The sequence below is a fragment of the Stegodyphus dumicola genome, chromosome 2 (genome assembly GCF_044657685.1).
Source record: "Stegodyphus dumicola isolate Sdum_Otavi_A_Nest chromosome 2, ASM4465768v1".
Classification (NCBI taxonomy): Eukaryota; Metazoa; Arthropoda; class Arachnida; order Araneae; family Eresidae; genus Stegodyphus; species Stegodyphus dumicola.
The window spans coordinates 228,628,152-228,643,604 of NC_140769.1; the positions used below are offsets into that span (position 1 = coordinate 228,628,152).

Genomic DNA, 15,453 nt, shown 5'->3' on the forward strand with positions numbered 1-15,453 from the left:
AAAGTCAGTATTTTTATTTGTTGTAACAAATTTATTACAAGTAATTTACAGGTATATTAACAAACAATTCCAAGATTAGGCTGCAAAATCATTGAATTTATTATATGCTTATATAATTTGTAACATTCACTGTTTGCCTTGAAATATGTCAATACATTTTTACATTAGCTAAAAATTAACACTAATTTATACACAGCATTTCAAAAAGATAGTAAATTTTAAACTGAAACGCATGAAAGATAGTAAATAACTGAAAAGCTTAATCTTGGCATTGATAGAGTATATTTATTTCATAGAAGAAACAGGCAGATTTATGTGTGGAAGATAAATGTCCAGTTGATAATCACTATTTCTCAATAAAAATTTTATTGAAGGACAACTAACAAATCTTGATATGATATATCCACAGCATGCTAGGCAATTTCTTCATAGGTTATTTATTTTTTCATTTGTAGCTAGCTGACTATGGAAGAAAATATCACATATGGTCAAGTCAGGGAATCTTCTGGGCCAGGGCATATCACTAACTGCAATACTTATACGATAATCAAATAAGTGCTGTAGAATTTACATGACTAAATTATTTGAATAAGACATAGAATAAGAGATCTGTCTGCCTTCGTGGAGGAAGGGAACTGCCAGAGGAAAACTACAAAACTAACTATGACAGAGCCCGTTTGCCTAGGTTCAAACTCGGATTGAACTACCAGCATTCAACAGTCTTTATCATCTGGCCTATGGTGAGGCAGAACTGGAATGGAGTTATGTATAGTACTGTGACAATTAATCTGCTATAAATAAAACACAGAAATAATGCCCCTCGAAGACTGCAGAATTATGGCCATCTTAAAGACAAATTACCCATTTCATTCTTTCTACATGCATACATATAGTAGAATTCTGTGCTCTATTTCATTATTACCCATTTCATTCTCTCAACATGCATACATATAGTAGAATTCTGTGCTCTATTTCATTGCCATGATTAAGTCTCTTTCAATTATATACTCCCCCTTCTGTACACCTCCATTTCAAAATTTCCAGTTTTTCTGAGACACTGTATATACATAGCTGCACTCTGCAGCATTCATTCTTGATCTGTTGTATGAGGAGGCTAATGGAAGGAAAAACCTCTGTGTTAGGTACAGTATATGTTAGTAAATAAATCCACAAAAATGAAACAAATTCCATAATTTCTGTTGTAACGTGCTTGAAGACCAATATTGGAATGGCGTAATATAGTACACATGGAGAAGAGAATTTTGCATACTTTCATTTCTATCTACTATGGTGGCTCTATTAAAATAAAATTTCCAGAAGTAGCCAAATTTTGATATTTAATGCTTTTAAATTTTCTCAAAACTGTCAGCACAGTTTATTTCAATTTATTATAGTTACATAACTACTAATATGTAATTAAAATATGGCACTACTTTTTGATGTTAATATGAAAAGTTAAATAATTATATAAATAACCCATTACAAATATGTACAAGAAACTCTGAAATAAGTTTTGCTCCATAAATGTATATTTGTGAAGATTTACATGACAAACATACTTAACGTTTACATACCATCATAATCAACCATGTAATAACGAAGATGTCTTCCAGAATATAGTATTTTTTCTCGAAATAAATCTAATTTATTCAAAAATAAAATCTGAAAAATACAAATTAATGCAAATAAAAATATATATCATGCAATACTTCCAATAAATAAATAAATAAGAGAAAAATTATAAAATGATATGAATAAAACCAATTTTATGTAACAAACACAAAATAAATCATATGTAGTAAAATATAATAAAAACTATAAAACCATAAATTGTAAGATAAATTAATAACACTGAAATGAAATAAAACTAAGCAAATTTAAATGCAGCTAGATCTTACCATGGATGTATTAATGAAGAAGCGGTTATTGCATATAGATGAAAACAACTGCAAACTTTCTTGCAGTCGATTCTATATTTAAAAGAGAAAAATATGTATGATGGTTAAATTAATTGATACAAATTTAAGAATGATTTGGATCTGAAAATATATATTTAAAAATACATAAAAGAAAAAGAAAGCATACAACAGATGTGTCTTCTTGCAGCACCATGTCATATCCACTCAATGCAACAACAAATAATAAGGCACCAACATCATCAAAACACTGAATCCACTTGCGTCGTTCAGATCTTTGTCCTCCAACATCAAACATTCTGAAATATGTTATAAAAGTCACTTCATGAAAATCATGTAAATTATTTAATTGTACAATAACAGAAGGTTAATTTATTTTGTACAATGTTATAAAAAAATAACTTAGAATGATAAAATACAAACTCTTTTTGAAATTTGGCCATGAAAATTTAAATTAATTTTTACTCAGTTAAAACTTGTTTTTTAAGTAATATTAAGCTTTCATTCAAATTAGATATTGGTAACAGTGCATGCAATCAAAATGTACTATTGCCTGGTAACTGTGTTTGAAAAATATTTTGCATTTAACAAATTATGAAAGAAAATTATAAGTAAACTGAGATACAAGGAATGCAAAATATGACTCAATCTTCAAATCAATATACGAAGAAATTATCTAGTGTAAGAATATATAAATTATGTAAGAAATAGTGTAAAATTATTAAACAGAAAAGAAATAATATGTAAAGAGCAGCCAAAATCTTTTAATCATTCGTCAGCTGTAGAATATATTTTTGGCATTTCAATTATTTCTTAAACTCTCAATATTTTGTTTTAAATTTTATATTTTTCAACATATTTCTTAACTTTAAGAAAATTTAATTTAAAGTTAACTGTATGAACACTTAGCTTATTCTATCAGTACTATAACATAAAATCTGAAAATTGTACGTTGTTTAATATTGCTATTATTAAATACATGATTTGAAAGCAGCAAGCAGGCTAGCCCCTCCCCCAGATTTTTTTTTTTTTTTTTTTTTTTTTTTTTTTGACAAAACAAAACTTTTTAAAATTAAATCTTGAGGCTGGCATCTGCAAGAAACTTCAGATAATTATAACTAAATTCTGTAATTTAAACATTATTGACGGCTAAATATAAAATTTTCAGATTGATATTTATTTTAACCCTTTCGTGGGCCATTTATTTCTCTTTTGAATTTCTCCTGTTTTTTTATGTTTTATTATCAATTAAACAATAGCATTTAAGGAAATATATTTTATTTTGCCAAATTTTTTGTTTACATTTAAATTCTAGGGGTGGGAAGTATACTTCCCACGGGACCTTTTATGGTCATAGAGAAAATTCAATTTAAAGCTGAATATTTGCCGTGAAAAGATGAAAAACATGTTGCAATGCACAAGGGTACTTTAGATACTGCACACATATAGCAGGCCCTCTTTTCTTGGGCCTTTGTGCTACATTTCTTACATCGTCTATAGTTGGAAACCATCTTTGGCATATGATTTCCCACACTGACTAAGCGTACATCATCCGGAACTGCACACCTTTTTGCTTGGAAGCTAGCAGGAGGGCCTTTCTTTTTTCGAGGAATATCCGTCTATTAGTTGACGAGCTAATGCTATATGGAATGTTAGCTGGTCTAAACTTCTGTTTCTCTTGTTTTCTTGCCACAGTATAAAACTATTCACGATGCGAAGATCAATAAGAAAATAAAAATACGATGCCACCATTCTACAGATCTTCCTATTTGGTACCTTTCTTTTCTTTGATCAAAGCAATCAACCCCTCCCATGATATCGTTACATACAGCAATAGCTTTAGGGCAAGGTACTTCTGTTTTAGTACCATCCCTTTTCGTACGACTCACAGATGTAATAATTGCTGAATTATGTGCAGTAGTCAACAATGTAACAGCCTTTTTGACCATCCACTTTATTGCAGCAACACCTTTCTTAGTTAGGAACACTGATTCCCCTCTTTGTAGTTTGTTATTAGCCTTCAGTATTGGTGGAAGATCCTTCCTTTCCAGCCTCACAGTCCCCACAGAAAACAGACCACTTATAAGTAGACTTTTTACAAGCCTAAAAGATGTCAAATAGTTATGATAAGCTATAAGATGACCTGTCTGTTTCACATCTTCCATTAGTTTAGTTATTACTGTTTCTCCTAAGCTCAATATTTTATCCTTATTATCAGAAGTTTCTTTTCCACAATAAATTTCAAATTTTTGAATATATCCAGTCTTAGAGTCTGCTAAACACCACACCTTGTAACCTCTTTTTATAGGCTTCATTGGCATATACTGCTTCAATGAAGTTCTCCCTTTGAGATCTATCATATATTCATCTATTCATAGTGTTGATGAAGGTTCGTAGACTTTAGGTATAGAATCATTGAGCTATGAGAGGATGCCTGACTTTATGGAGTTTATCATGCCCAAATTGCCCACAAGGATTTGTGCTGTTATCGTTTACATGTAAAGTCTCAGTTATATTTTTGAACCTCTTTGCGATTATTATTCTTGCTACTGATTGAACATTGAGAATAGGGTCTGCGCTCCAGTAGATTTTCAGTTCAGGCAATTGATGTATATGCATACCTACCCATGCTTTCAATTCTTCTGATGTGATTTCTTTCCAGTTCAGGATAATGTCTTTTGTGGTATGACCCAATCTCTCCCTTTTCTTAGGCTACTTTGCATATGAGTTTGTTTCGTCAACAATATTCTGTAAAATTTCCTCAGTAAAAATCATGCCAAAATAATCTTTTTTTTCTCAGTAGAATTGAATGATATTTTCAAAAATATTCTAATTTTTCCAACATACCTATTGCACGTGGCTCTTATACATGATGCAACAGCATTTTCACTTTTCACCCATTATTTATTATTCAATATTAGATAGTTACTGCAGAAATATACAAAATAAGAAAACGTTATAATAAAAATAGTGTTTTACTTACATTTGTAGCAGAATCGTATAGCAATGCAAATGTCAAATCAAAACAGGTGTCTCAGTGGAACAGATCTCACACAACGCGTTCAAACTTTCAAAACAAATGTGGTAATTCTGTTTTCAATCGATTGAACACAAATGGCAGCACAATACTGAAGTGGGAATTAGAGTTCCCAACGTTATAATAGCAAAGCCAATATATTATAGTGGGTTTTGCGCTTCCCACAGGTATATTTCCCAGGAACATGTAGGTGGGAAGTAACCTTCCCACTGCCCACGAAAGGGTTAAATAATTCTAATATATTGAATAAATCATTAAATAACTTACTTTTATCTTAACTAAAAATAAGCAAATTACAAAAGCTTTACAAATGGGTCAAAGTTTGAAAATAAATAAAGACAATTCAAACTCTTTCTATTTCTTTATTAAATTTTTCTTTGATAAATACGTAAAAAATGCACATTTGTATGTAAATAAACTTCTTTATTTCTTACTACAACTTTCAGTAACAATACCTGATGGCATTTTGAATTTACTAAAGTTCATAAACATAGAAAAAATTTACTAGAAACTATCTTCATCATGAATTGTAAATGCTCATCAGTAAATTTGGTTCTATTTTTAGACTTGCTAATTTTCAACTGCAGAAAAATGACTGTTGATATATAATATGTCAGTACTTCCAAACAAAGCGATTATTCTCATTGCAAAAATTTTTAACTTAGAGTATTTATTTTTTGACAAGTATGAAAAAAAGTTAATCAAATCTGTAGAAGGTGTTTTTTGTCATTCCAATACCTTAACAGGACGAATTTAAGAATTAGTAATTTTTCTGCTGCAAGTATTGCAGATATTCTGTAAAAAAGTTTGAAAAATACAATAAATTTTCAATCTAAGATATTCACTAGTTATTGCTATAACCAACTTTTATACATTAGGAATTTTATATATAAGTTCCATATAGCCATACAAAATAACATTATGTCTACAAGGAATTGGACAGAACCAAAAAGTATGTTATAAGCCTGGTTTGCTATAGCAGGGTTTGGTTACATAACTTTGTCTGACAATGCTGCAACATAACGCAGCAAATGCATTGAAATGCAAATTTCTGTGGGGGTACACATGTACGGCATCTGCAAATCAATCAGACGATTAACATGCAGGATGCAAGCCCCAAAGAATGCACAAAGCTATTGCACTGCTGCTACAATAGAGTTGTGTGGCATGCTGAATGCGACAATGAATCTCACTTCTGCCTCATGATCATCAGCATGTGAGGGTTTGGAGGCAACATGGCTATTGGACAGACGCCTTAACCATTTCTGAACGACATATAGCCTACCAACACAGAGTAATGGCTTACGGTGCAATTAGTGCTAACAGGAATTTATCTGTAATGCACATTATGGACACGAGATGGATATCAATATGCTGACAACATACTGAAACCCAATACCTTCAGGGCACCCCAAATGCCATTTCTCAACTAAATGATACTTTACTACACACCACTCGGCTCACCCTGAAATGCAATAAAAGGTATGCAGTGCTCCCTTGGCCAACCAGATGTCCTAATCTCTTGCTAGTACAGCATTTGTAGTACTCAATTAGGAGTCAGCTGAATACCTCCCCCTTCTTCATGAAATAAAGATGAACTGAGAAGTAACATCAATAACACATGGTATATGATACTACAGAACATCATTCAGTGATTCAATTAGTTCGATGCAACAACATGTTCACGAATGTACTGCCTGAAAAGAGGACACAGCATCTTATTGATGACCTGCAGATCTAAGTATCTTACTGTTATACATCTCTGAAAATTAAATCATATGTTAAGTGCTTTATTATCTGTCTATGTACAAAGTTGGTCTGTTTACAATCATTCTTTCATGGCATCTTTCTCAGGTAGTGTATTTTTTGTAGTCTATTACTCTAGCCATGTCTTGATCAGTAATGAAAATTAATATATAGGATACATTACAACACATATAACTATTTGTAGCATCAAAGTTATTCACAAAAATTTAAATAAGATAGGATTTTTATACATTTTACAAGATAAAATTACATGTTTATAGTGCACAAAATATCCCACTTGGTAATGCATTTAAGTTAACAACTGCATTTTTGTTTTAGTAATTACTATTTCTTAAAAATATCAAATGATACTATTACCATAGTAAAAGACAATAAGAAATTTTCCAGAACAATTCTACATACAATAATCACTGATTAGTACAAGAAAATAAAAGGTGTTTGACAAAAAGATCAGAATACGAGATACTTACCGTATCACAAAATCATTTATTTTAAAATGAGTTTCAATAATGCCTGTTGTGCGTACCCTAGCTCTGAGGACATCAGTGGCTGTTGGCACATATTTTTCTGAGCAAATACGATCCATACTTTCAAACAAGCTTTTCAAAAGACAAAGACCAGAGATGAGAATAACATCAAATGCTTATCATATTGCATAATTTACTATACAGCAATTATATTATATTTCTCTGACATGGAATTTTATGGCTTTATGAGGATTCATAACTGTATCCTTGATATTATTAAAAGGCAGATTGTTCATGATATAAATATATGGGATAGAATTGTGTAGTTTAATATGGGTGACTATTATGATCTAAGATACATTTTATAAGAGCTATATTTATTAACTAATATCTACAATAGTTTTTCAGAATTCATGAAAAGTTACATACGATTTACTATAGCTATATGCATTATTTGTAAAAAGTGTTTTATCTTCTATTTATACTTTACTTTATTTCTAAAATCATTACAAGTACAGCTGATTGATTTTAGCCCATCAACAGCCAAGGAATAAGACCAGTAAAAACTGGTAGTTTGTCCCCTTGTATTCCCATTTAAGATGAATACCAGGTACCTTTCCTAAAGCCTAAAGCTTTTGCCCATTCTGCCATAATCAATTAAACAAAGCACTATTAATTTTAAAGCATACAAACTGGATGGGCAGTTCCACCTAATACTTTTTGTAACTATCGAGAACAACACTGACAAACACAATGGGAAGTGAATTAAAAAATCTTCAAAATCAGCTGGAATGAATAATAACAGTTATCACTAAGGCTATTTCATTAGCATTTAATTTTTCCCTCTATAAAATACAGAAATGACATTTTTAATGATTTTAATAATAGTCATGAACACAACACACAATATTTGGTGTATTTATGATAAAATATCAAAGTTAAATGATTAAATATTAAATCAATAAATGATAAAATTTTATGATAAAATATCAAAGTTAATGATTAAACTACAAAAAAGAGGTTTTTTTAAATATTTTCATTATTTATTTTGTAAATGAACATATTTCCTTATTGTATTGTAAAGTGCATAAACTGTTAATTTCAGACTGAAAAATCAACCATGATTATGTAGCATTTATACTACCTGACATAAAACTTATTACTAACATATGTACCTTATTATGTTCTATATATGTTATGTTTTTTAGCTGTGTTATTTTTTGGGGGATGGAATAATTAAACAGTTTATTAGGAGAAATCAAAATTAAATGTTATAACTTCATGAGAACATTAAAGATATAAAATAAAATAAGTAACTTACTTTATTTACAAACATTTAATAGCTATTACTCAATTTAATATATAGAATATAATATTATTGATATGTCTTAAAAAAGACACAATTTACCAACTAGTATTATTATAAATGAAAAAAAAATCACAAAATACATATTAAAACAATTATTAGTTCTAGACCAAATTAATGCATATAATCAAAAACAATAATAATTGATAAGAAGTATTTCCAATCATAAACTGATAATTATTTGTTACAGGTAGATTCTCTCAATATACAACTTCTGATTTAAAATTTTAAATGTCAAAATACTGATATGAAAATTATAGTAATCATTTGTAGTAACATTTTGGAGTATCCAAATTAATATTTATTAAAGCTCATATTTTTTCATATAAGAAAAATCGTCATTTAATGGAACAATCAGCCACTTTGAATGAGCTGCATTTATATAAACACAGAAGAAATAATTGCATGATATTTTTGCATGTGTACAGATTTGTAATGGATTGAATGCACAGAGAACCAATGATAGTGTTATGAATTTTGTACATAGATAGATGATTTTAGTGCAATTATATGTGAAATTGTTCTATTTTTCTGTATAATGTAACCAAAAAAAAAAAAAAAAAAAATATCTAGAGATATGATGCTCAGCCGGAAAAATAACAATACAGGGCAAGTCTATTTAACATTGAATAAATGACTATTTCACTAATTTGGAGAGATATCGCCAAGCTGGCAAGGGTTTGAGAATTAATTTTTGTGGGCAAATTTGTTGAGAAATCGCCAAAAGTCACCTAACTTGGTGACCATTCGGCAACATTGGAGGCCAGTCCATATATAATTGTAATTGACGATCTGTGTAATAATTGGCCCTCGTATGCCTTCCAGTAATTTCAAGAAGAAAGTACTTGAAATAGCTTAGCGGTCGGGTAAAAACTATATAAGACAGGAGACATCATCAGTTTCTCAGTTGTAGTTATTTGTTAGCTCAGAGCAACTGTGGAGAGCTTCGCCTTTTAGATGCACTTTGTATTCTGTTGATTTCCTAGTTGTTTGAAGTGTAACTACTGATTCTGTTCTGTGATACTGTGAACAGCCGTACCAGTATTTTTGTGGAAAGTTTCAGAACAGTAAAGTGCTTCTTTGGATAAATATAAATTTTATTAAGCTAATCTTGTTATGTGCACATTTGATCTATTACAAACTCTTACACATGCAACAATAGCTTAATAAAATTAATTCCCCCCCCCAAAAAAAACTTTGCTGTTATGGAACTTTTCACAAAAGCACTTGTACACCTCTTCTTAGTATCACAGAGCACAAACAGTAGTTGAACTTCGAACTACTAAGAACATTAAACACAGTGCAATGCAAAGTGCACCTAAAAATCAAAGCTCTCATGGATATCTCAGTGCTCCGAGCTAGCTCTGAACTAGCAATGGATACTCTCTTCGGGGTTACACAGTTTTACTGTAGCCACTGAGAAATCTCTCATATCTTCCATTTCTCAAAATTACTGTCAAAGTTACACATAAGGGTCGGATATGATTACAATTACATATAGGGATAAATTACAGTACCAATTGCAGTTATTCAGGGACCAAACCAAAATGTCATCAAGTTTGGTGACAGAAATTAGTTTCAAAAGTTAGCACCAGCTTAGCGATATCTTGACAATTCAATGAGATAACCTCTTACTTCAAGAGAATTGTTCTTGTAATCTTATCTTACCTGCAAAGCTTCATCTCTTTCAAGCATTTCATGCTACATTATATAAAAAAATACTACAATTTCACATATAATTTCAATAAAACTATTCACATACGTACAAAATCTGTAATACTGACCTCTTCCCAAGGACTGCATGTCTTAGTACAATCCCTGGGCAGGAAGCCATACTTATAACTAATGAAAACCAATGCAATACCAAGACAATTATTTCAGTAAATAACATAAAACAAATCAATACTAAAGCAATAAATAAATGCAGAAATTAACAAATTTATATACAAATAGGACCATGGTCTTAGCACATTATATATACTATGCAAACGATGTACTGTGGCCATAGTAAGAGGCTATCCTATTGTACCGAACGACTTCAGGCTTAGCATTTGAATACTTATGGATTCAAACTACAAGGTCGTTAAGCCTGTATAAGACTGTATAAGGAATGTCCCAGGGTGGCTGTAGTTTTGGAGAAAGTCCTTTTGATCGAATTAGATTCCATAACCAGATCTTGTCACCTTCATTGAATTAATATCCTGTAGCTCTCATGCCGCATGGAGTATTCATTTTCTCCATCATCAAGTTGACTTACTCTCATACAAAATTGTGCACCACTTCAAATCATGCACGGATATCTTAAATGTACTCCTCAGACGATGAAGGTGCATTCAGAGGGTGACCAAATAAGAGATTACAAGACTGATGAAGGTCAAGACCGAAGTCTGGACGGGGAATAGCCGATAGTCTCAGGGACAGCACTGCCACAAGTCAGTAAGAACAGAGATAGCTTCTGATCCCAGTCCTGTTAATATCTGGAAGCCATCAGAAAGAGTTGTCCAAAGGTTTGCACCAATTTTATATCAAGGCGCATAAGTTAAATTGGGAAGGAAAATAATAATCAGTATGTCTCACAATGGAAGCTTGGATACTGCAACTGCAGCCATTTGCTTAGGGATAGAGAGCTGCTGATCAGAACAGACATGAAAGCCTGAAACTGGTATTGTTTTAATAGCTGAATTGGTTGAAAGATTAGCTACACTTTGTCTAACACAGTAATATTGGAGTTTCACGTACATTTTCTGGAGCTACTAACAAGCATTTAGGTTTTGTAGCAATAACTAAAAACACAATGTTTATGCGTATTTTTAATTTGAAAATTTTCCAGATATTTTAGCTAATTTACATCAATTTGCTTCTCTTTAGCATCTTTTATAAGTTTATATTTGTTAATGTTTTGACAATGTAGCTTTAAAGAATAATTTTCTCTCGCTTCATAAAATTAATTTCTTCTTGAACGAGTTTCATCTTCATTTTACAATTTTTAGATTTAATTAAAGATTTCTGTTATTCTAAAGAACTGCTTGTGCTTATCACATAACTTCCTAACGACGGCTTGTACTTAAATCGAATGAGAAACTGCTAATTTTATTTTTTTTTAATAATATTAGTATTGAGAATAAATGTAAAATGATACAAGGTCATGGGTGGTGCCAGCAGAGCCAGTGTGGCAGAATTTTTAGGATTTAGTGAAACAACGAATAACAAAATTTTCAGAATTTAGGGCAGGACTGAGGTTATGTATGGTGTACTGAGACATACACCAGCGTATAAGACACACTGCCAGCATATAAGACACACTTTTTTTCTTTGAAAATAGGCCTGAAAAACGGCGTGCGTCTTGTACATCGATACTCAGTCTTTGATTACATTTATTTCTAGAAATTTCCTCCATTTGGGGTTATGCAATTTTCTTCTTGTTTCCTTGAGTGGGAATATTACAATTACGTCAGAGAATGCACATGCGCTGTTATCGACGATCACAGCTGAGTTTGTTTAAACTTTCCAATTTTTGTGAACGACTTTTAAGTGTGTGAAATATCTACTGTTCAATTTTCTTAAATTTGTTGGCATGTTATGGTTCAAAAACAATGTCTGCATTGCTATAACATAGCATACAAGCTACGTGTGACTGCACATGCTAAAGAACATGAAAACAGGGCTGCAGAGAGGCAGTTCGGGCCACCCTTAACTGAGAAAATGATAAGAATTTGGCAGAATCAGGAAGAGAATCTAAAAAAAAGGCCTGAACTTATGGCAGAGCTGAATACTTGGATTTTTAGACCACAGAAAAGCAAGACTTTCAGTCTCTACCAAAAATGATTACACATCAAGCAAAAGCGATAGTGACTGATAGAGAGATTGCCGATTTTACTGGATCAACATCATGGTGTTCAAAATTCATGAAGAGAAACCAGCTATGTATGTGGATTAAAAAAATTTCCTCCCAAAAAAGGAAATTATTGAATTTCATTGATTCGTCATTAATGCACAAAAATGAGAAAATTTTGAACTTGCATAAATAGGAAACATGGACAAGGTTCCTCTGATTTTTGATGTGCCCTCAAACAAAACTGTAGATTCCAAAGGTAACTCAATATGTGGTTGTTTTATCCTGCAGTGCTGATGTGACAAAATTGCTCCTTTATTGATTTTTTAAAGGAATACACTTCCAAAGAAAAATTGCCTAAAGGAGTGTTTATACATGTTCACGCAAAAGGTTGGATGGATGGAGGAGGAATGAAGTTATGGATAAATAAAATTTGGTCAAGATGCCCTGTCGGACTGTTGAAGAAACCTACCCTACAGTATGGGATTAGTTTCATTCTCCCAGGAGGCCTAACTAGTCAGCTTCAACCTTCAGATGTCTGCATTAATAAAGTATTTAAGGGATTTATAAAGCAGAAGTGGAACAGCTGAATGCAGTCTTCAAATTTACCATCAGGAAGAAGGAAGAGGCCCAGCATTTCGCAAGATTGTGAATGGGTCAAAGCTTAATGGGATGCTACGAAAACAGAGACAATGGTTAAATCCCTTAAGAAGTGTGGCATTAATAATGCACTGGATGGTACAGAGGACAATGAGAACTCAGATGCTGATTTAGAAGAGGTTTCAAGTGACTCTTCATTTAGCTCTGGTGATGAGTGTCTCAGGTTTGACGAAGGAGATTAAAAGGTGTTCTTTCCCAGATAGATTGGGTATTTGTTGAAAGTATTGCTTTTTATTACTTTATATTTAAAATACTGTAAACTCTTTGTAATGATCAGTAATAAAGTTTTATCCTTCAAAAATGTGTATAATAAAGGGGGTGCGCCTTACAGGCTGGTCGTCTTATACACCAGTAAATACGGTATATAATCTTTTAAAACTGGCAGTTTTCAGTTTCTAAGATAACTTCAATATCTGTGTCTAGTGGAAAGATAATAAAATACAGAGAAGATAAAAATGTTAAGAGAAAGACTTCTGGGATCAAAAGAAGAAGATTCAATAACTTTGTTTTCACTGTTCTGCCAAAAATCCTTCAAAAGATAAAAAAATTATTACAAATTTCCTACAAAACATGTCCATTATGTGTTATAACGATGAAGAAACTTCCCATTTTGGCACATTTTTCTAGAAACTGTAGGTATAATCTTGCCTTCAAATCCTTCTAAACCTTTAAAGTCTGAAAGGAAAATTGAATTTTCAAGAAAAAACCGATACACATTTAGATATTCTGAAACAATTACATGAGAAAAAAATTTCATCAAGAAAAAATACAAATGAAGAGAGATAAAATTAATTTTTAAATAATTACCATTGCATTTTTGTTTTTTTCTAAAAAGTGTTCCAGAAATTGAGCTTTATAAGCATTTATATCTTGTTTCATTTTTCAAAATCAAAATATTCCTAAGTCACCAAAAAACTGTCACTTTAAAATATGGCAGGAGAAAATAAAAATGCTTCACTTTAATGTTATTTCTTAAACATAATTTTAATATATTACTGTAAAGGGGGTCATGTTGGATGGAATCACAGAAGAGTCCTTTATAATGTAATAATAATTTATTAACAAGTTTAAATTACATATAGACATTACATTTAATTTTAAGAATATTACAGGGTAAGAGTCTAATAGAACCTAACAGGTTCATCACTTGGCTTTTACTGAAGTATTTCTAAGGCTACTCACCAGGGGGCACCCTCGTTGCTAGTTAGTTCAACATAGTTTATATTAAAGGCTCGTTTACATTATCATTACTTTTATGATATTTATCAATGCTGTTATGTTTTTTAAAAGAAAAAAGTCAGGAGTGGAGGGGGAAATCACAGAATAATAAATTTTGTGCACAAACTGATCTTGACATTGCCAAAATGTTGATAAGTTGCCAAATTTAGCACCACACAATAAAACAACTCATATCTCAAAAAGGGAAAAGTTGTTTTTCATGTAATATTTGTAATATTTTCATTTTCTTCCTTAAAAAAAAATTATTTTGAAATGTTCGTACCTCAACTGAAACATAAACACTGCCTAAAACTCAACCATTTATACGAGGGCCATCCAGGAAGTAGATTACGTTTCCATCTGTGTCCGCTAGGGGCGGGGCTAGCGCGGCCATCTTGGGGTCAGAGCGTTGCGCAGCTCAGTCTGCATCTAGCCGTGCTAGTGAGAGGTTCGTGCTGTGCTCCGTTCAGATACTGTGACGGTTTGAAATGTCTGCGTTAATTGAAAATCCCGCGAGCTGCGAGGTGCGCTCAGTAATAAGGTTTCTGACTGCAAAAAACTGTAAACCGATAAAAATCTATTGGCAGCTTCGTGAAGTGTATGGGGACAACATTATTACTGAAGGTGGAGTGCGTCAGTGGGTCATAAGATTTCAAAATGGCCGAACCAATGTTCATGACGAAGATCGAAGTGGGAGACCCAGCATAGTGACCGCCGAACTTCTCGAAAAAGTCGATGCTAAAGTCCGTGAAAATCGAAATTTCACAATAACGGAACTTTCTTTGAGTTTTCCACAAATTTCGCCGAAGTTTGTTGCACGAAATCATCAGCGAAAAGCTTGGTTACCACAAGTTTTGTGCAAGATGGAAGGCAAGAAGAGGTAACGAAGTGGTTGAAGGAGCAGGCGGCCGAATTTTTCGACGAAGGAATTTCCAAGCTCGTACATCGCTACGATAAATGCCTTAATTTGTATGGTGACTATGTAGAAAAGTATTATTTGAGTGTGGCTTTCATCTGTATATAATAAAATTTGTTTCCTATACTTTGTTTATTTTTTTATTCCAAAACATAATCTACTTTCTGGATAGCCCTCGTATTACGAAGTAGGAAAGAATTCAAATGTTAAGAGATCAAATACATATTTATCAATGCATCGCCAAAATATATTCCTCCAACATGTTAATTCATAC

At 32.0% G+C, this 15,453-nt stretch overlaps 1 protein-coding gene across 1 annotated transcript in view; it reads right to left on the reverse strand.

Annotated features, from left to right (window-relative positions):
- LOC118188194 (guanine nucleotide-binding protein G(o) subunit alpha-like) overlaps nt 1–15,453 on the reverse strand; it is a 33,193-nt gene that overhangs the window by 1,016 nt on the left and 16,724 nt on the right. The window contains exons 6-9 of the mRNA XM_035358567.2: nt 7,191–7,319; nt 2,086–2,215; nt 1,899–1,970; nt 1,575–1,662 (exon numbers count right to left, since the gene is read on the reverse strand). Coding sequence (XP_035214458.1) covers nt 1,575–1,662; nt 1,899–1,970; nt 2,086–2,215; nt 7,191–7,319 — 419 coding nt within the window. The remainder of the gene's footprint in view (nt 1–1,574; nt 1,663–1,898; nt 1,971–2,085; nt 2,216–7,190; nt 7,320–15,453) is intronic.